Source organism: Scleropages formosus, chromosome 5 (genome assembly GCF_900964775.1).
Source record: "Scleropages formosus chromosome 5, fSclFor1.1, whole genome shotgun sequence".
In the NCBI taxonomy this organism is placed as follows: domain Eukaryota; kingdom Metazoa; phylum Chordata; class Actinopteri; order Osteoglossiformes; family Osteoglossidae; genus Scleropages; species Scleropages formosus.
Genome location: NC_041810.1, coordinates 10294958 through 10316542, shown reverse-complemented (window position 1 = coordinate 10316542; position 21585 = coordinate 10294958). Strand labels below are relative to the sequence as shown.

General features: G+C 46.0%; 1 protein-coding gene across 3 annotated transcripts; it reads left to right on the top strand.

Moving 5' to 3' along the window:
* Window positions 1-2613: 2613 nt before the first annotated feature.
* Window positions 2614-21288, top strand: slc7a2 (solute carrier family 7 member 2). 3 transcript variants are annotated; one of them, XM_029252326.1, is made up of 13 exons: window positions 2614-2667; window positions 6768-6862; window positions 12219-12600; window positions 12706-12861; window positions 13364-13529; window positions 13628-13764; window positions 13836-14058; window positions 15429-15568; window positions 17946-18048; window positions 18459-18622; window positions 18707-18873; window positions 19346-19454; window positions 19795-21288. In XM_029252326.1, exons 2-13 carry the CDS (start codon window positions 6851-6853, stop codon window positions 19947-19949), a joined length of 1914 nt encoding a protein of 637 aa, XP_029108159.1. In that variant the 5' UTR covers window positions 2614-2667; window positions 6768-6850; the 3' UTR covers window positions 19950-21288. The 3 variants fall into 3 exon arrangements, with proteins under 3 accessions (XP_029108159.1, XP_018602258.1, XP_018602257.1); XM_018746742.2 differs by lacking the exon at window positions 6768-6862 and having other exon boundaries at window positions 2616-2667; XM_018746741.2 differs by lacking the exons at window positions 2614-2667; window positions 15429-15568 and adding an exon at window positions 15781-15917 and having other exon boundaries at window positions 6617-6862.
* Window positions 21289-21585: the final 297 nt, after the last annotated feature.

Here is a 21585-nt window from a genome sequence, read left to right as displayed (position 1 = left end):
GCAGAAAGATCAAAGCGGAAGAGGAACGCAGCTGGATATTTACTAATTTTCTGCATGCTGTTTTTCGTCACATGGATGTTCTCTGTGCCAGTGTTCTGAACTTTGGCGTTGAAATAGACAACACACACACATTTTCTGAACTGCTTGTCCCATACGGGGTCGTGGGGAACCAGAGCCTACCCGGCAACACAGGACATAAGGCCAGAGGGGGAGGGGACACACCCAGGACGGGGGCATTGAAATAATAGTTTTTATTTTTATGCCTTGCCTCATGGACTAGTGTCCTGTCCAGCATGTACCCTCCCTCATGCCCTGCACTTCTGGGATAGACTCCAGACCACCGAGAACCTGCATGTGACAAGTGAGTATGAATAATGGATTTTGGATAGTAATGGATGGATTTTAATATCTCTTTCCAACTGCCCAATTAGGCATAACATTCAGCTCCAGAAGCATTTTTCATTTAAAGGCTGGCAACCGTTTTGCCTTTTTTTGCAGTCCTAAATGATATACTTACATAGAACATAGTAACATGAACATGAGCCAAGTTGGGCACACCACCGTGGACCAGGTGTCTACCATGTATGGAAGATCCCTGCCAAGGTTGTTTTTCATCATGTTTTACAACACCTTTGAGTTCCAATGGCTCTTGGCTGGCTGCTTTCTTGAAGGGGACAAAAGGTGCGTTACAGGTGTCCTGACCCCAGGTATCAAACACTGACGTTTACAACTACTCACATAGCACACACTGGGAATTTAACCCAGCTGTGTTACAATATATTTCCTCTTGCTGAGAACTCATAGTCATACATTGGACGTGACAGTTACCCACGTTCACAGTTACATTTACACCAGGGCTGCGCTCTTTTTCGGAGGGTTCCCGCCGTAAGGTCACAGGAGGTCAAATACATCTTGTGCTTCTGAAGCTCTGTACACTTTCATGCCTTACAGGATGCTATAATCCAAAGGGACCTCGGCTTCCTTGGGAAGTCAGACTTGTGCCAGGAAGCCCCCCCCCCCACCTTGGCCTGCTCAGTCCTGTGAACCCAGTATGAACTCTACCACAACCATGTATCATCATAAATCATAAATCTGACCCCATCACACAGCACTGCCACATATCGGAGAAGTGTTAGCACTACACAGGACTTCCAGCACCATGTGTGCTTCTCTCCGCCTTGGTTCTCTGCTTCATACTGCAAAGAACGTGTATAGTTTGTTCGACAAGAACCCATACGTAACCCATAATTATATTCAGGTGGAGGGGTGTATGTGACACATTTTGAAAAGATGCAAAAAACAACTGAAAGTAACTGGATGGAGAAAAGAGACATAAAGCCACACGATTTTATTGAGGTTACTGAAATCATAGGAGGTAAAAATCTTTTTGGTATCAGCAGACCAATGACTGCCAGTGGTTCTCTGGTACTGTGCTTCTTTACTGCACAGAGCTGCATTTTCCATGTTTATAACCTCAGCGATAAGCTTTAATTTATTTACTGCAAGCTTTTCTGTCCAAGTGAAGGCCAACAATTTACTTTGTTGCATGCTGTGAAGCTGGAGCACAGTGAGGTCTGCATGGGTGGTGTGTGTTGGTCCAGGTCCAGTCTGAAGACGTCTGCAGATTGCAATGTACTTGTATTATATTGCAGTGTAGCTTTACATTCAATGTTGTGAAAAAGTATTGACCCCCCCCCCCTTTCTGATTTTCTCTGCTTATGCCAGTTTTCTACATTAAAATTGATTATTACATTGCACGCATTCATTTAGCAGACACTTTTCTCCAAAGCAACATCTGTCTCTGAAGAAAAAAACATCAACAGAAGGGGAGACTTGGATGCAATGACGTGATTCTAGAGCTCAGTCAATTTGTCACAATCCACCATATGAACCAGTACTGTACATCACGCCAGTAGCTGCATGTAGGCTTTCCATTATTCAACGAACCTGTTAAAAATTATGTAAATCATAGCAAACATGTGCATGTTTATCAGACACTGAAGAGATCAGGGAGGAAGTGAGTTCAAAAGTGGTGAGTTCTTAAATGTAGAGCGATTCAGCAGTTCCGTGTAAGAGGGGGTGGTCATTCCACCAAATCGGAGACAAAACCGAAAACCTTCAGATCTTTTTGTCACTTCAATGCATGGATGGAACCCGAGAGAAGGGGATATCAGTGTTTTTTTTTTTTTTTTAAATATCGGGTCCCTGGTGTGAAAGATCATGGTTGATGTTCAACCACAGATGTGAAGAATGAATGAATTGCCTCGTGACTGACTGATTCTCATGTCCAACACTGTGACACTGTGCAAATTAGCCAAGAAGCATCCTTTGTATAAGTCCATGATACAGGCAGCATTAGGCTGAGGCCGGAATATCTGCATAATTGATATGAATGAAAGCTAAATTTGTTTCTGATGTTCAAATTAATTCCTGCAGCTCAGGGTTCCAGGCCGCGGCTCTCCTACAAGGCGACCCCCCTCCCCCCCCCGTCCCATGTAAGCGCTTCCCTCCGCGGTCTCATTAGCGCGTGCCAAGAAGTCACCCCCGCCCCCGATTTCTGGGAGCGCAGAAAAGGCGCGCGCGCAACTAGTGACACGACACTTTCACCGTACGGATTCTCGCGCTCGGGGCTGGAATCGCTGCGCGCCGCTGCGGAACTCACGCGGGGTAAGTGGCGCGCGCGCGCGCGCTCGCGCAGCCTTTCGCGCTGCGTGCAGCGGGCGGATGGATGGAGGTTCTCGCGCTCCAGCGGAGACTCCATGCGCTCCTGACATGACCCACCGTTACGCTCGTGATGCTTCTTTGTGTAATGTCCTCAAGAAGAAGGTGCTGACTGATGCTGGAGCATCGTGATTCTGTGTAGTGATTGACTTCTGGACCGGTTTCGTTTCTTCTTGGTTCTGGTGCCAGCAGAGACCCCGGCGTTATCTGCACTGTTCCAAGGCAGATGACAGAATTTGAAAAGCGCAGACGTTTTTACCACGGAGAATGAGTAAAAAGCGTGGTGAGGTCTTCAGAGGGATTGATGTGTAATACAGATGTATCACATTATTTTATTAAACTTAGTCTTATTAAAATGAATGACAATAAAGTTAGTGTCAAGATTCTTACTGATCCTACAGCATCGACAGTGCTTTCATATCACACAGAAGTTCCCAGAATGACTTGGGTTTAAATATTAATTTTATTCTGACATGGCATTAGTGATGCCTGATTTGTACTCATTAATGAGTTTTACTGGGGTAAGAAAATATGCCTCACCATAGTAAAACCACGACTGGCAGCTGGCAGCGTCGTCGTGCAGAGCTGCTCCCTTTGGACTCAAAGGTTGCAGCTTTAAATCCCACTTCCAGCTGTAGTACCCTTGAGCAAGGCACCTACCCTAAATTGCTCCAGTAAAATTACCCTGGTGTATAAATGGGTAAATAATTGTAAGTACCTTGACACTGTAAGTCACTTTGGAGAAAAGGGACTGCTAAATTAATCAATGTAAATGTGCCAAGGACACACAGCAATTCTCTCAATAATACTGCTGCTGCAGTACATGGTATCTATCTTTCATCTGTTGCGTTCAGTAAATCTGTGAATGTCGGTTTTGTGCTGGTTTGCTGATGAGGTGAAACTGCTCAAACCGTTGGTCTGTTCCCCTTACCGTCTCTGATCGCTCCGAGGCCAAATGTCCCTCTTGTGACCTGTCCTTCTGCCAGGTTACAAACAGCACTTTTGTGAAAGTTGTGACACTTGTAAACATGTATGAAAGGACCATTGAGAGCTAAAATATGCAAGAAATGTTCTGCTGTTCTGCACAAATTGTGACTTTGAGACTTTGCAATGAGCTCATGCAAATTTCTCCCGCTACGTGAATAGTTTTCCACTGGAGGGAACAGGAGAGAGGAGTTAAGTCCTCGAACCCGTGCCGGAGGAGTGTCAGTGCTGCGAGGCCGTACTGTATTCCCTGCTGAAGAGCTGATGTTCTGGTTCGAGAAACAGGGTAAAGAGCTGAACTGTAGTCATCCCTCTGTTAATAAGGATTATATGCGAGTTGGGATCTTGCCATTAGAGCATTACCTTCGTTCATAATGCCGCACACATCGGCCTCTAATCGGCCTACTTGTGTAAGCCAAGAATGGGCAGAAATGTAAGAACTCCTCCAGGGTCACACTGGAAGTCTCTTTCTGGAGCTGGAAACAAGGGGTCAAAGTTTGTTACCCAGATTTGGAAACACAGCTTTTCACAAACTTTTGGTCCATAGACGTCTGGCACTTTTTTGCGTAAACAACTTGTAACTCTTGACTCCAGTGTATGCCAAGCACTCATACAACATACCAAAAACCACAACAGCATCTAACGAACATATAGATACCCTCCTTAATGCAGAAGCATGTTTTTTTGCTGTTACACGGTCGTCTTACTTCTGCAACTGGTGGGAAAAAGAGGTGACACAAGAATGTCTGTGTTCTTTGGTCCGTATTTCACCTGGTGGCAGCTTTTTAAAAGAAACGGTCTAGTCCCAGTGTAATGCGGCTGCTGTGCAGTGTTCGCTCCGCCTTGTACACCGGTACGGTGTTCAGTGAGGGAAGCAGTCATTAAGTTAAACCATGAAAAGCATGTTCTTTAAAAACAGGAAAGAATTTCTTTCATAATCCCTTCTGATTCTGATTCTGATTGTGTTTCCTCTCATGAGTGTGTTTGCAATACTGTTATTTGGTTCACCCACACCATACTCATCTCGCTTGACTGCTGTAATAGCACTTCTCGGTTCAAAAACGCTTCTCCGCTCCGAGTGGAGGGATTATTTAAAACTCAGGTGAAAGGCACACTGCTCCGCAACTGCTGCGAAAAAGGAGCCTTTTAGGAGCAAAGTCTTCTAATGTGGAAAGAGGAGAACAGAGCACTCAGCGGTGAAGCACTTTTTGAAATTGATAACCTCTCAGTCTAAAACAAGTTATGCTAGAACAGGTTAAAAACACCAGCTTTCTTCAGAACAGAATAAGAAGACAGACGTTAAAAATTCTGCTTTCCTCCGAAATCTGGTGATATTAGAGCTCGCGTTCAAATGTGTTTATTAAAATATAAAAATTACTGACTTACTTTTGGTAATTGCTTATCCAAGTCACAATCCCTGTGGTCTGGAGCCTATCCTGGAATCACTGGGAACAAGTCTAGTTAGAATATACCTGGACAGGGTGCCGGTGTAGCCACATACACACAGTCACACACTACAGACAATTTAGAATCACCAGTTCACTTGAAGCACGTGTCTTTGAACTGTGGGAAGAAACCAGAGCACTTAGAGAAAACCCACGCAAATGGGGAGAACATGAAAACTTCACACAGACTGAGGTGAATTTGAACCCATGGCCCAAACAGTACTCTGAGGCAACAGTGCTACCTGTTGCACTATCGTGCTGTCATGATAAAAAAAAAAAAAAATATATATATATATATATATATATATATATATATATATATATATATATATATATATAGTGGGGAGGTGCGGTGGCACAGTGGGTTGGCCCTTGTCCTGCTCTCCAGTGGGTCTGGGGTTCGAGTCCCGCTTGGGATGCCTTGCAATGGACTGGTGTCCCATCCTGGGTGTGTCCCCTCCCCCTCCAGCCTTGCCCCCTGTGTTGCCGGGTTAGGCTCCGGCTCCCCGTGACCTTATATGGGACAAGCGCTTCTGACAGTGTGTGTGTGTGTGTATATATATATAAACACAAGCTATACATTTTATTACAGATATTAAAAAATATCCTGTCATGACTGTTATATGTTATGACTAATCCATAAACTACATTTTATCTTATTCTCTTAATTTTAGGTGACATGTTTTTCATCTTGGAATCCACTATGTTTTTCCATAAGAAATAATAGTAGTCTAACCGCCGTTGCAACAAATCGCCTCATGAAGTGAATTCACGGAATGAACTGACACTGTTACATGAGGAAGGTGTATACTTTCATGCAAGATATCACTGGACAAGTGCGTAAGAGAAGAACTTTGCCCATCTTGACCAACACTGATCAGCCAATAGAGTGTGGGGGTAAACAGGTCGTTGTACGCCGTTGCCATGTGGCTGGGTCACTGACCCCCAGAGCGGGGACACTCAGCACCTATGAACGTGATGCAGGGTGAAAAGACACCTGGTGGGGGTAAAGAATTGGATTGCAACCGAGACGCTGAAGCTGAGGTGCGAAGAACCCATCGCATCAGTGTTCAGTGAAGGATCGGTCCAGAGGGGTGGAGCCAAACGCTTCTACTGGCAATGCTGGAGAAAAGGAGGAGTTGAGGCTGCTTTGCAGGTGACCTGCTGCTACTGTCAGCTGTTAGTGAGTGTGTCACCTACATGTGGTCCTTACCTGTGTGTCCAAGAAGGAACATGCATTGCTGTTGTTGGACACCCACACTGTGGCAGGATTACAAGTCAGTGTTTTTCCACAGACTAACCAAACCTTCCAGTGCATTTATTAATACAAGTCCATTTGAATGTAGAATGTGCCAAGTGATGGATTTAGTTCATTATAAACATGTACAGTAGTCTACTTGGTTATTTTTTGGGCTTTACGGTGTACTGGAGCTCCTGGAATAGAATCTTGGTTCTAGGAAAATACATGAAATATATGCTGAGACACAACAGCCAGGGTTGTTGTTTTTCAGAATGTGCCACTAGATCACCTTTACCAACAACGATCTAGTTGACCAGAGGAAATCTGGGTGTCAGAGGGTCAACTGGGTTGAGTCACTGTCTCTTTTCTCCGCGTAGCAACCGTGGGGTAAAATCCCAGCACGCTTTGGGCCCCGGCTGTGAGGACTAATGGAGGCCGTGCTCCAGCGTGGCCATCTGTGATGCTGTGGCAGGTAAACAGCGGCGCCTCCCCCTCTGACCGCTGCCAAAGCAAATGGTGTCAAGGACTATAAGCTGCAAGTGTGGCACTTTTCTTTTAATAGATACGGGGCGTCATGTGGAGAGCGGGAGATTGTGTTTGGTGAGCTCTTTCAATAAGGCATTTATGTTGTTTGCTCACCGGTCCTGTTAACCATCGGCTCAGCCGGTCAGCCAGAATCCGGGAGCCACGCACCCCCAGACGTGCTCTTTGGGAGCATCGCCCTTCTGTTTACGGTCCTTTTACCTTACTGTAGTGTTTCTCATACATCGACCAAGGCCGGCGCAGTAAACCACCGGTCATTTTGTTGTTTTCTTTAAGAAAGAAAGTATTTCCCCGAAAGGGGCAAATCATTAACTTTTTCAAAAATTTTGGTTGATGCACGGCGTCACTTATGGGTCGACCAAACTTACTTCTGACCAGCGGCAAAGATCCACTGTTGTTTGTCTTTAGTAGGCTGTGGTTAAGGTCCAAGTTTTTATTTTTTCATAGAAAGACTTCTTAGTAATTAAGAAGTTTCATGCTCCAAAAAGGTATTTTTGGACAGGACTGGCCGATTTTAAATCACTGATTTAAATCATGATTTAAATCAACTTTTTTTTTTTTTTGATCTTGGTTTAAATCATTTTCAGATTTTTTTTCAATATATTTATTTAACTATCAGCACAAAGTACTTCAATGAATAAAATTAATGAATAAAATTACATTTATGAATTAAACAACAAGAACTAGGATAATTAAACTACATTGTTTAATACACAAGTCAGCTTTAAACAGTTTGTAACACGAAAAAACTTGACAAAAATTAAATCACACCACAGCTTTTGGATAATGACTATAGTTTTTCATTCACAGATACCAAGTTTTAGTATAAATGTGGGTTATATATGGTTCACCCAGCTCAATGTTCTTCTTTAGGGCATTGAGGGGAAACGAGTTCTGATGCATTTTTTATGCCAAGCCTGTTCCTAAATTTAGACTAGACAAGTCCATATGCGCTAGACATGCTCTGAGGCTGCAGAGGATGTAGTGGCAAAGTGGAAGAAGCTGATTGACAGCAGCAATGGATTCTGCATCACTTTTAACAACTGAAATTTAATCATGTTAAACATTTTCTGGAAAAAAATATTTTGGTAACATTGGTATAGAGTTACAGAGAATGCTCAAGATTGAAAAAAAAAATTTAAATCTGATTTGACTTAATCTTCTTAAATAAAAAAAAAAAGAATTGCCAAGCCAGATTTTGGGCAAAATATATAAATTGTGCCTTATCCCCCCCCACACAGGTGCAGTCATTGTCTCCAGCGTGCTATAAAGTGAAACACACCTTTTGACGGAAGGGTTTTCCTGTTGTGGGTCAGATTTCCTTCTCCTGAACCCAGACCTGGGAGCTGTGGCCTGAAAACATGGTACTCGATACTAACTTACCTGATGCCAGTGTGCACCAGAGCAGCTTTTCTACATTTTTACTGTAGTAAATTGGAAAAAAAAAACTTTATTCAGATGAGACCAGGCGATCTTCACAGTTCTTCAGAAATGAGCTTCAGGCCTTTTCTACCGGTGAACTTGCTGTTCAGTACATCTGGACTCCAACCAGCCTGTTTCCTCGACTCTAATGACAGGGCTTTTGGTGGAACAATGAAATATGAACAAAAATCACCTAAACCCTCCCCCCAGGCTGCTAGATTTAGAGAGGAGACCTTTAATAACTTTTTAATTTTTATGGGATTTGAATGGTGCAGTTAAATTCTTGAAAATATTGGTTAAAATTGTTTGTCCACAGGACTTGTCTATCAAAACAGCTCCTTGTGTGATCTTTTGAAGTCAGGCATTGAGCATATTTTAGCCTTAAGAATCTGATGGATGGATGGATGGATGGATGGAGTAATAACTTTTGTAATGTGCTTTTTGTTGTTGCTTCTGGCAGGATTTCATAAGTGCTTTCTACCTAATTTTACCTTTCTGGTTTCGATGCATGTCTCTTTTTAGAATCAGTGCCATTCAGATCATTTTGGGGTCTTCAGTGATTAATTTGTTCTGCCGATGATTCAGCGCATGGTACCTGGAAAGTCCTCACCACTGACGTATGAGAAGTAGTATTCTTGTCAAGGTCTTAATGGTGAAGCTGTCTTTTTCATTTCCCTCCACTAAATACCTCTAGTCATGTATATGTTATTAACAGTATTGAGTCCTGCAGGATTTTTATTATAATAAAAATAGAATCCTTTGATCATTTCCACATGAAAGCTGTTTGTGGAGGGCACTGCACTACGATGTAGAGAGAGATTACTTCTGGGAGGTCGTTCAGTACCTCGGAACTAATCTGTCTGGATGTTCCATTTTTATAAGGGTTCAGGTCTAGACATCTAATCTGTGAAAAGTCTTCTCAAATGACTTTAAAGTCAGGGGCATTTTCAGCTGTGTTTATATTAAAAAAGAAAAAAGTAAAAGGGTGTTTATTTAATGTTCATCTCTTTCAAGCACATGGAGAGTAGTCCAAGAGTCACATATGGAATTCATCACAGTTTGCAGTTTGCCCACTAGCAACATGTGACCTCTGAGCTCCTGGACATTTTATGAAATGTGAACAAAGAGACACTTCATACTTTCACAGGATTAGTGAAGCTCAGTTGCGGTGATAATGAGTGTGTTCAGTAGGATGTGTTGGATGTGATTTTACGTCTTTTGTCATTTCCGGAGGGGGGGGGGTGCGGTGGCGCAGTGGGTTGGACCACGGTCCTGCTCTCTGGTGGGTCTGGGGTTCGAGTCCTGCTTGGGGTGCCTTGCGATGGACTGGCGTCCCATCCTGAGTGTGTCCCCTCCCCCTCCGGCCTCACACCCTGTGTTGCCGGGTAGGCTCCGGTTCCCCGCGACCTTGTATGGGACAAGTGGTTCCAAAAATGTGTGTGTGTCATTTCTGGCCTCTTTCTATCAAGGCTTTTCTCATATCCAGAGTGAGATCCAACCAGCTGTAGGTGTACCAGGGGAACCCTCGGTGGAAGCCTTGGCTGGCATGGGACAGATACAGGAGATTTATGTATTTCTAAGTCACTTGGCCTTTTGATGCCTCCTGGTGCTCCTGGCAAAGCCTGAATGGTACCAGCTTCACTGTGGTGAAAACCCTTATGGATGCTGCAGTGTGGTGCCCATCTATGCTGGGAAGGTTGTCATAGTGATCCTGTGAGCGCCGTTGCTGAAAGGTCATCTGTCTTCTGAGGACATGAGTCTGCAGTCAAGGAAAAGCCTTCTCCTCGGCCACTCTCTCACAAAGTGCTGCTCCAGCACTTACACACTATACCGTCTTTGTTCGACCTCAGTCATATGGAGACTTCGGATTATGGATTCTGTGAAATGCCTCCGCTGGGTTTAATGTGGCACAGTCCACTTGCAGTATAATCCTGTTAGTGGTCAGGGGCCTTGCTTCACCGACATGTTCTTTGGGGTATACTCTGATGGAAATATGAGAATATGGGAAGGCAGTAGGGGCATAGGGTAGCATAGTGATTACAGCTGCTACCCTTGGACCTAAAGGTTGCAGGTTCAAATCTCACCTTTGGCTCTAATACCCTTGAAAAAGGTACTCACCCTAAAAGTTGCTCCAGTAAAAATTACATGGCTTTATAGATGGACAAATAATTGTAGCTAGACTTACATTGTATGTCACTTTGGAGAAAAGCATCAGCTAAATGAATAAATGTCATGTGATTTAATTGAGGGGTGCAGTGGGTTGGACCACAGTCCTGCTCTCCAGTGGGTCTGGGGTTCAAGTCCTGCTGGGGGTGCCTTGCGATGGACTGGTGTCCCGTCCTGGGTGTGTCCCCTTACGCCCTGTGTTACCGGGTAGGCTCCGGTTCCCTGTGACCTTGTATGGGATGAGCGGTTCTGAAAATGTGTGTGTGATTTAATTGCTGAAAATCCTGCAATGCTCATCTCAGTGCCCCTGAACATCTTCTCTCAAGCACAACACCTGTAGATGCCGATTGTGTTCAGTTTATGGGTGATATGGGATGAAGATGGTTATGAGCTGTGTTAAAAGCATCACCTGCTAAGTCTGGGCTACAACTTGACTGTTAACTTCTTTTCTGGCTGTATTATTAATAATGTTCTTCAAGTGACCTTTGAGTAAAGAGTCTGGCTTTTGCATCATTGCGGTGACATTTTCACTCATCCAAGCATTTTTATTCTTTTATACATAGCTGTGAGACAACCTTCAGGGTGAACTGGCATCCTTCAGGTCCTTGTCTGCAAACACCTCACAACGTGTGGCCCCACAAGGCCACTTGTGACCACCCTGTTTTCCTCTAGAGCCTTTGACACATTCCTTCTTGTCTGTCTGCTTGTGGTGGTGTGTTGCTCAGTAAAGGAGCAATAACATTTCAACATTTCGTCCCGGTCCTTCATGAATTTCCCTTCTGAGGCCAGCGTTGAGCAACAGGCGAAAACTCGCTACCGTGGCTTCTCCCCCCAATGTGGCCAATCACCATCCAGGCTTCCAGCAGCTCTTCCAGGCTGCGCTGGGCAAACAGCAGTGTCTGGGCCACTGTTTGTCCATGTCAGTTGCTTAATCATTTATCAGTGGTTGGTGAGCACTCGGGCAGCTGGAGCTCTTTGGTTTGTTAGAAACATGTCTTTAAAGCAGAAAGAAAGGAAGTAAGGAAGGGAAACAAGGACCCAGGTTTGACCCATTAAGAGCCCATCTACAGCCGCTGGCCTGGTGGGACAACAGCACCTCCTTCTGTCTCATGTCTGTGCTGAATAACTGACTATTTATGCCGTGTTCACTCGTGTCTTCCCTCTGCGTTCACGGTGAGGTCCACTGACAGCTTTTGGGTACCACCTGCCGCTGGCAAGTCTGATCCCAGACCTCAAAAACGCATCTCTGTCCGAGTTACTGCATACTCCATAAATGTACATTGTGTCATTTGTCAAAAATGCCTCTCTTTTTCTTATGAGCTCTATATGCTCTATATGCATGCGATGTAACTTTTGCTGGATTAAAAAGTGACATCACACAAACTGACTGCACTTTGGGAATAGCGTGTCTGCATTTCTGTCTCTCTGTCTGTTGACAAAATGCTGTTTTCATTGAGATGTGTGTTGCCTTGGAGAAAATCATATGCTTGGTGAATAAATCAAATTACAAACAAAACACTGAGACGCATTGCTCCATTACACCCATGTTACTGTGCAGAACAGGTGCTGCGGTCCTGTTAAGGTGCACCGATCTCGGTCAGAGTGTTGTTTTGGGGCCCAGTGTTGAGGTTGAGGGTTGAGGGCATTTACTGATTTCCACTGACTGTTTTCTTTCCCTTTTCTGGTTTCCATGGCAGAAACTGAGCAGGATGCTGGGCCACATACTGGCATTTGGACGCTCCCTTGTGCGCAGGAAGGTGGTGGCAGTGGACAGCCTGGAGGACTCCAAGCTCTGCAGATGTCTGTCCACAGTGGACCTCATGGCTCTGGGCGTGGGCAGCACGCTGGGGGCCGGTGTCTACGTGCTGGCCGGAGAGGTGGCCAAGGGTAGCTCTGGACCCAGCATCGTGCTCTCCTTTCTCATTGCCGCGCTGGCCTCTGTCATGGCAGGCCTGTGCTATGCTGAGTTTGGGGCTCGTGTGCCCAAGACAGGCTCCGCCTACCTGTATAGCTATGTGACGGTAGGTGAGCTGTGGGCATTCATTACCGGCTGGAACCTCATCCTCTCCTATGTCATAGGTAATGTGCACATGTTTATATTGCAGTTTACCTCAAGTGCTGCACATCTGGAAAAGCGCCGTGATCTGCTCACCATGGCTGCTGTGCTCTTCTCTTCTCCTGCAGGCACGTCAAGCGTGGCCCGGGCCTGGAGCGGGACCTTTGATGAGCTCATAGGAGAGCACATAGAAACCTTCTGTAAAACCTATTTCAGCATGAACTCCCCTGGTTTGGCAGAATACCCAGACTTCTTTGCTGTCTTCCTCATCCTGCTGCTCTCAGGTACCATATGAGTCACCTTGAAACACTTTGAAACACTAGAGTTTGTATCAGCTGCAATCTGCTGCCGCGGAAGGAAGGGGGTTCTAGCGAGGAGTCCGGTAAACCTCCAAATTTGTATAAAGACGCTTACGGAAACAGATTGGCTCTTGTTGGCACGCGCACAGGGAAATCTTGTGCCGATGCTTTGCGAGGAATGCGCTGTTACTGTAAACAAGCTCTTTCTGTGAAGCGCTCGCTCCGAACTGTTTTGCAAAATTTGTCATGTGTTCTATGAAGAATGAGGGCAGCACTTCGGAACATGGTTATTATATTATTCAGCCTCCATCTGTGAGACAGCTCATCTCGTGGTCTGCTAGCTGACTATCCACCTGTCCGCGAGGCTCCGCGGATGCTGGGTGGGCGTTGGCATACGTGGCCAGGTGTGTGGGCACTGCGATGCTGGACTTCATCAGCAGTGTTGTTGTTGCTTTTTGTCACATTTCCTAACGTTTTTTTTTTCCAGGACTTTTGTCCTTTGGCGTAAAGGAATCGGCCTGGGTAAATAAAGTTTTCACTGCCATCAATGTGCTGGTGCTGATGTTCGTCATCATCTCGGGGTTTGTCAAAGGAGATCCACACAACTGGAGGATAACAGAAGAGTCCCTCATTAATTTCACCATCACCACCAGGTGGAGTCTTCTGGACCAGTGCACACCTGTCCTTCCTGGACCGCCTGTGTTTGCTGTAGTGCGTCTCTGAAACCCCTTATCTCCACTGTCTGGTTCAGAAACTTGTCGTCCCAAGAAAACGTGACCAGTGACTATGGGGTTGGTGGCTTCCTGCCCTATGGCTTCGGAGGGACGTTGGCCGGCGCGGCCACCTGTTTCTATGCGTTTGTTGGATTTGACTGCATTGCAACCACAGGTATGGGGCTTTGTACCTGCAGAGTTCCCTCTTGAGCCTTGACAGGTATGGCAGATATTTGTTTTTGGCAGGTGAGGAAGTGAAGAACCCACAGAAGGCCATCCCCATCGGCATTGTGGTTTCTCTGCTCGTCTGCTTTCTGGCCTACTTTGGTGTTTCCGCCGCTCTGACTCTCATGATGCCCTACTACCTTCTGGATGCAAAGAGTCCGCTGCCCCTGGCCTTCGAGTACGTGGGCTGGGGGCCAGCCAAGTATGTGGTGGCCGTGGGATCACTGTGTGCCTTGTCCACCAGGTGAGGGGGCGACACACACACACACACACACACACACACACTGCCGGGATGTTCCATTTCCAGAAGTCATCCACCAACACATATGTTCACTACCACACAGGCACCTGAAAGTCAGTGTTCAAAAGGTGACCCCATGTTGGCCATGTGGGCAGAGATGCCCGGGAGGCATTGACCAAAACAAACTCCGAATACCAGGTCATGTTCTCTGCCATGTTTTTTGCAACTGCTGGAGGCAGAAGGAAACAACTTGGTTATCTGAAACGAGTTACAAAAGTCAGTACAAGCCGTGTGGGGTCTTCGCTTGAACACGTAAGAGACATTTTCAGAGTAGCAAAGCAGCTGATAAAAAGGGATATCCCATACCCCCCCGAGTGACGAATGATTGTCCCCCATGCTCAGTAGGTGGATCGGAATTGTTGCTAACATACCAAGTAGTGTGAGCAAGACACTGTGTTGTGTGTTCAACCTGTGATTGAACGGTTGTTAGAAAACCCACAGTAATGTGAGTGCAGATTAACAGGGGAGCAGACTGATTAGCAAGGCTGAAGTGCTGCCGCTCTTCTCTCTGGGTGTGTAATCGGCGGGTGTGCAGCTCTTCGCAATCACAGCCCAGCTTGTGCGCCTCATGTTCCAGCTCTTGGCACATTCATTCCTCAGCGTGTTGGAGCGCTCTTCACGAGTACCGCATTTCACACCTATCCCCACGTGTTGCCGCAAGGCGCAGCTGCCTCGAGTGGCAGGTGCGACTCTCAGGTTCAACCCCGCCGGTCCTGCTGCTGCGGCACTATGAGTACGCTAACAAAAGTAAACGAACTCTCACTTGGGCTTTTTTAGTCGTCCAAAAATCTACATGAGTAGTTTTGCAGCTAACATATCCTTTGTGGATGGGTTGGACGTGTCATCTGTGTACCCTTTAGGGTTAGGGTGCGTGTAGTGTGGCAGCACCACGTCGTCGGTCAAGGTGGAACAGAACTTGGCCACAAACGCAGTAATCAGCGATGAATTGTAATTATTCTCACTGCGAAGAGAACGCTGAAAACAACTGTAAATTGTAACACTTCAGCTTAATAAAGTAGTCATATAACTTTGTGTATTCATCAACGGACAATATGAGTCTGACTCCAGAGGTAAAAGCGTAGCCTTTCGTTGAAACTTTTTTGTTTTTCCAGAACTTTAATCCAAGACATAACCACCCAACTGTGAGATTTTTGCCCGAAGAGTCGCTGCTGCAATGAATGTGACCAAGACAAGCAATGTGTGTGGTGGTGTGTAACTGCAGCGTGCGTATTGTGCTCCCATGTGCTGCTCTGCTCTTCTCTGCATGTGACAGGTGTCTAATGTGAGCTCTTGTTTCCACTCTGTCTACGCAGTCTGCTTGGCTCCATCTTCCCCATGCCCCGTGTAATCTATGCAATGGCGCAAGACGGGCTGCTTTTCGCTGCCTTGTCCCGAATCAATGCTCAGACGAAGACCCCGCTAATTGCCACCGTGAGCTCTGGGGTAGTAGCAGGTGAGCGAGCAGGGGCTCCTGTGCAGAGTGGCCGGTGAGCACGTCGCCGAGCCGACTGCGGAAGTGCCACTCGCAGCTGATACACCTAAGACTGTGTCCTCGGTCCTGCGGGGGCCGCGCTGCTGCGCGTCGCACCTTGTCGCAGGCGCTCAGCTGACAGCGTGACGTCCTCTCCTCACTGTGATTGTTGACCCATGACCTCTGTGTTCTAGCCTCTTGGGCTCCATGTTTCCGCTGCCCCGCATTCTCTTTGCCATGGCGCGCGATGGCTTACTGTTCACCTTTCTCTCCAAAGTGAGTGAGCGGCAGGCTCCAGTGGCCGCCACCATGGTGGCAGGCATCACCGCGGGTAAGCTCTGGAGCTCGAACCCCGGGGCCACACGGCACACCCCCAGGGATGGTGGGCACCTTTGCCGTGGCTCGGATTGCATGGGTGTGCTGTGAAGGTGGTGGTGCGCGCAACGCCCAGCAGAAGCACGTTGCTTCCATGATGCCATCGAGCAGAGCAGACATACAGCTTCCTCTAGTGCTCGTTAGGCTGGGTTTCACACGGCCACGTGAACTCGTCGCAAGAGCCTGACCCCTTAGTTCACTGTCACAGTAGAAAGGTGAAGTCAGTCGATACTGACTGACATTACAAATCACAAATGGCAGCGGTATTGTTGGTTTTAACACGTGGCTCCTTTCCGTAGGCTCACTGTGACAAGCTGTGGCTGTAAGAACATGGTACTCTATGCACTTGTTGCAGTAAACCCTATTTACTAAATTGGAATGATGTTATATCACAGTGGAATGTTGTACTATAATGACCTTAGAAAAATAATGCATTAAAAATGTATTTTAAGCCAAATGTGCACAGAGTACTGCTGCGTTAATGCAGATAACAGGGTAAAGCTGCCGTTGCGTTTGTTGGGTCAGGACTCCGATCCCCGGGGGCACAAAGTCTGCACACGGGGGGCTTCGATGGCAGCAGGAGCTGGTGCTGGGAGGATGGGGAAATACTCACAATTCAGTTGGGTTGTCTGTTACAGCACCGATAACCACAGCTTTGTTTGGGAGAATGGGGAGATTACTTTGAATCAGAGATAGAAACCAGGAGAAATTCAATAGTCAGATATTTGACTATCATGGAAGTTAATTAAATAAGTCGATTGTTACTCTTGTCAAACCACTGCGACATGCAAACTGCTGTATGATATGTAGCTGATGTTCATGGTTCCATGTAACAGCGCTCCTGAGTTTCACGAAATTGAGCCGTAGGTGTGCTCTTTCCAATCCCAATGGTAAACTGGCTCCTCAGGTTACGCACACTGCTGGCACCCAAAGTCCTGTTCCATTTGGGTGCTCTTTACCGCCATCTATCGACTTGGAGGCTAAACACAGGTTACGCCGACCGCTTGTAAGATGAGGAGCCAGTGTAGAGGTTACCATGACCTTGAGCGTAACACCAAATTTACCAGCACTGCCTCTGCGGTCTGCCACAGACAACCTCTTGTATGTTCAGTCGCTGGATCAGTCTCATGAGCTTTAAAGCAAACCATATGAGAAAATTGTCTGTTATGGTAATGAGAATCCTTAGCATGTTGGCTTACAGTGGTGCCAGCTGTGTGACTCATAAAGACCTGTCACGTCTTTCTAAATGATTAATTTTTTATTTTCACTTAAGATTACACTGATGACAGCCCATGGTGTTATGGGGTTACAGAGGAAACAGTAACATTTTTAAAGTATGAAAAACAAAAGATCAGCTCATTTTTAACTTTCACTTCCTCAAGGAAAATCAGACTCCATTTAAACCTTTTCTGTAACTATGTGACACGATGAACTGTCTGGATACCGTAATTTTGCTTAAAATATTTTTATTGTTCACAGCACAAAGATTTTCCCCTGTATTTGGGCATTATTTCACATTTTTAACAAGATTTTAATTTGGGTTGGTGTTCAAGTTATTACACTGTGTTTGGTTCTGGATGCATCGCAATAATAACAATTTTAGTTGAAAATGTGAAAAAAATATTTTAAAATTAATGTTTATCTCTAACATATGGAGAGTCATACATTTTTTGTTTTACAGAATGTTGTTGAAGACTGGAAACTTGTTTAAGGCTGAGTAATGGAAGTCACCAGATGTTATTTGTCACTGGTTCATGAGACTGACCCCAGTCCTCTGTTCTCCTTAATCATAAATGGGTGTTGACAACTGGCAATGAAAGCTTTTATTTTTATTTTACTCAGTCAGCTGGGATTTTTAATTGTATTTTGTGCGTGTTTTCACCTCTGGATCATGCATGCCAGACGAACAGTGATTTTTGGTGGCACGTGGTGGCCTGGAGGGATATGGACACTCACACCCATCTCTATCCCTGGCCGCCTGCAGCGCTCATGGCTTTCCTGTTTGACCTCAAGGCCTTGGTGGACATGATGTCCATCGGAACCCTGCTGGCCTACTCCCTGGTGGCTGCATGTGTGCTCATCCTCAGGTACGTCGAGACAAGCAGTCCAGGTTCAGATGACTTATGAAACTGCTGAATGAGGCAAAATGAACCTGAATAAACATACTCTATATTGTGAGGCCCAAGGACATTTACAGTGGAGTTTTTCCGAGCTTGTTTTATACATGCAGCGGCTCTGCAAAGTGTTCATGACATACATACTGTGTGTGTGTGTGTGTGTGTGTGTGTGTGTGTGTGTGTGTGTGTGTGTGAAGCTCAACCTCTGCAGCTTTGATACTGACCGGCGCAAATATTCTCCACCTTGTGGCCGTATTCAGCATAAAATCATAAACCCATACGCACAAAAAGCCCAGTTCTTGGTTGCCAGCCTTCAGCTCTCCTTCTCCTCTGCAACAAGATGTGTGATCTCCTGAAGCATCGACGCCTCTGCCCCCCAGGTATCAGCCAGACAGCACGTGCGAGAGGAGCGGGGGGAGGGATACTCGCGGAGAGGATGCGACGCTCACCGAGTCGGAGTCTCACCTCAGCATGCTGAGCCCCGACTCCTTGTTGCCAACTGACAGGTCGTCAGCCATTGTCAATACAGCTGTCAGCGTCATAGGTGAGCGCTCCACCGCTGGGCTTCCACTCTGTGATGCTTTGATGGTTCGGTAACTCTGTGTGTGTATGTGTGTTTGCCCCCCAGTATTGCTGGTGTGTACGATCAGCACTCTCACCACGTACTACACGCCTGCCATCCTGGAAATGGAGCCCTGGGCTTTGGCTCTGCTCGTGGCAGCTCTCCTTGTCCTCGTGGGCTGCATCTTTGTCATCTGCAGGCAGCCGCAAACACAAAAGAAAGTTTCCTTCATGGTAGGTGATCCTTTTCCTCCTCCACTGTTTTTTTTCTTCTTCTTTTATCCAACACACATTTTACAGTATCAGTTCAAGGTAAGTGCTTTGATCCAGGCCACTACGGCAGGAGGCAGGATTTAAACCTGGTGCTTCAAGTCCGAAGGCAGCAGCTGTATCAACTATGCCGCTTTGTTGCTGAACACAAAACGCAGCACAAAACATTTCACACTTCATGATTAATTTTTTTTAATCCATTTACATTTAAAATATGTATTTAACACAAACTTGAATCGGACACTGTTGCTGATAATGGATGTGTCAAACGGTCAGTAAATTCAAATACTCGCCACCCTGTGACAGCTGTGCCATGTGGCACATCAGCAACACACAATGGCCAGTCTGAGAAGTTATTGACTGTACCATGCAGATGCGTGGTTAATAGTTGCTGCTTTACCTTATCTGCTGAACTCATGCTGTGGTTCCATGGCAGGTACCTTTGCTCCCGTTCCTACCCATCGTGAGCATATTTGTCAACCTTTATCTCATGGTTCAACTCAGTGGGGACACCTGGGTTCGCTTCTCTGTGTGGATGGCTGTGGGTGAGTACTCGGCTAACTGCCGGCTAACTAACTTACGGCTGGAAACAGGCCGAACCACTTGACCCACCAACTGATTGACTGAGGTAGCTGAGCCACAGTAGTGTTTTACTGTGTTTACTCACTCTATCTATAACGGTAATACTCAAGGATTTATAGTTGTCATGTTTATGAGTCAGTGCCAATGAGCTTCAGGGGAGCTGCTGCCTTGTCAATGCATCTGTGCTTAATGTGACATGTGAAAAACTGTGTTTTTGTGGGCAGCTGAAGGCCCTGTGTGTGTGTGTGTGTGTTTGTGGTTTTAGCATGTAAACAGCACCCCTGCCTCTGTGTGTGGGTTTAGGCTTCATCATCTACTTTGGCTATGGCATGTGGCACAGCGTGGAGCGGAAGTGTGGCAGCAACTCGCACCAGCAGCCCCCCGGGGAGCACATCATAGGGGGCCACGGCAGCGAAAGCCAACAGTTCATCTTGCGCGAGAAAACAAGCCGGTGTTAGAGGCGCCCGGGGGCCCTGTGGCACCAGGAGCCACTTTATGGCCCGTCAGCCGGAGAAGGTGTTCAGCACACGGATGTTTACACACACGCCAGTGATCCAAGGAGCCCTCTTTCAGCAAGATGCCTTCACCGCTGGTGGCCTTCACTGCAGGCTTCCTTCAGCAAGACGCCTCAGTAAGAGTCCAACAGAAGAGTGAGAGCTCCATGGTTCCAGGACATCCCGCATCAGACATTGACCCCAGGAAAGGAGGCACGGGAACAAAAAGGAGCTTCTTCTCTCTGTGGAGGAAACCCATTTTTTGTTTAATCTCTTCAGCTCTTCAGAACATCTGCAGTTTCCTCGGTGGAACAGCCCACCTTGTGCACACCGAGGCCACGGATCCTAACCTTTAAATGGACAATAAGAGCTGCTCACCAGCTGTATCTTATCAGTGTTTCACATTGATGGCAACGGCCTCATCTTGACCCCCCACGGGTCCCGTCTGTACCTTCCACACTGAGGGAACTTGTGCCAAATGTATGAATGATGTCATCTTGGCCAGTGACTGCCTTCCGCACCTTTTATAGTCCTTTCGCAGACACCAGTTCACGGCAAAAGCAACTGATTTCTCTGTATGTGTATGGTGTGTGCGTGTGTGTGTGTGTGTGTGTGTGTGTGTACATATATATCTCAGTACCTGTGACTAACATTTATAGATCTGGAACATTAAAAAATCACTATGGAATTTAGACACGTGTATTTGTCCAAGAAGCCAGCATCAGTATCTGTGAGAAATTATTATTTGGGCTTCACTTCTATTCTAAGACTGGAAGTATTTGAAGGTGTGGTATAATTTAAAATTATACATAATTAAAACATGATTCTTACTAAATGTGAATCAAAGTGTCTTTTAAACAAAGTACATTGATAGTATGTATTTGCCCCCACTCATCTAAGGAGCAGTGAGAATCAAGCTCTTTTTGTGTTATAGAAGTACCTTGTGAAAGTTTAGATAAAGTCACTAAAGAGAGAATGATGGTCTGAAACTGCAGAATTACATACTGTCATTGCCCAGTTACTGTCAGGCTTAGGAGAGAAGCGGGGAAACAACCGCACCAGGAGGGCAGGAGGGCAGCAGGGTTAACCATCCATGCCTGTCACTGCTACTATTTGACTTAAACATTTGGGACATGAATACAAGTACTCATTTTTGTAAAAATTTCTTGAAATAATGCATTATACATTAAAAATAAGCACTGGAATTGCAATGGGGGAGAAAAAATTGAGGCAACTGGTAATATGGTTAGAGCTGCTGCCCTTTGACCTAAAGATTCTAGGTTTGAATCTCACCTCCAGTTGTAGTACCCTTGAGCAAGGAACTTACCTTAAATTGCTCCAGTAAAATTACCCAGCTGTGTAAGTGGGCAAATAACTGTAATTATCCTAACGTTATAAGTTGCTTTTGAGGAAAGCGACAGCTACAAGAATAAATGTAAAAAAACTGAAATATTTGTGGCACACAGGCGCTTTGCCTCGCCCCCCTATTGGAATGGTCATCCTGCCCTGCTTGGACTGCTGTTGATGCGGTGGCTGCCAGAGCTCCTGTTTTCATGTGTGTGTTCCACTATTCACTCAAGCAGTTCAGGTGCGTGACATG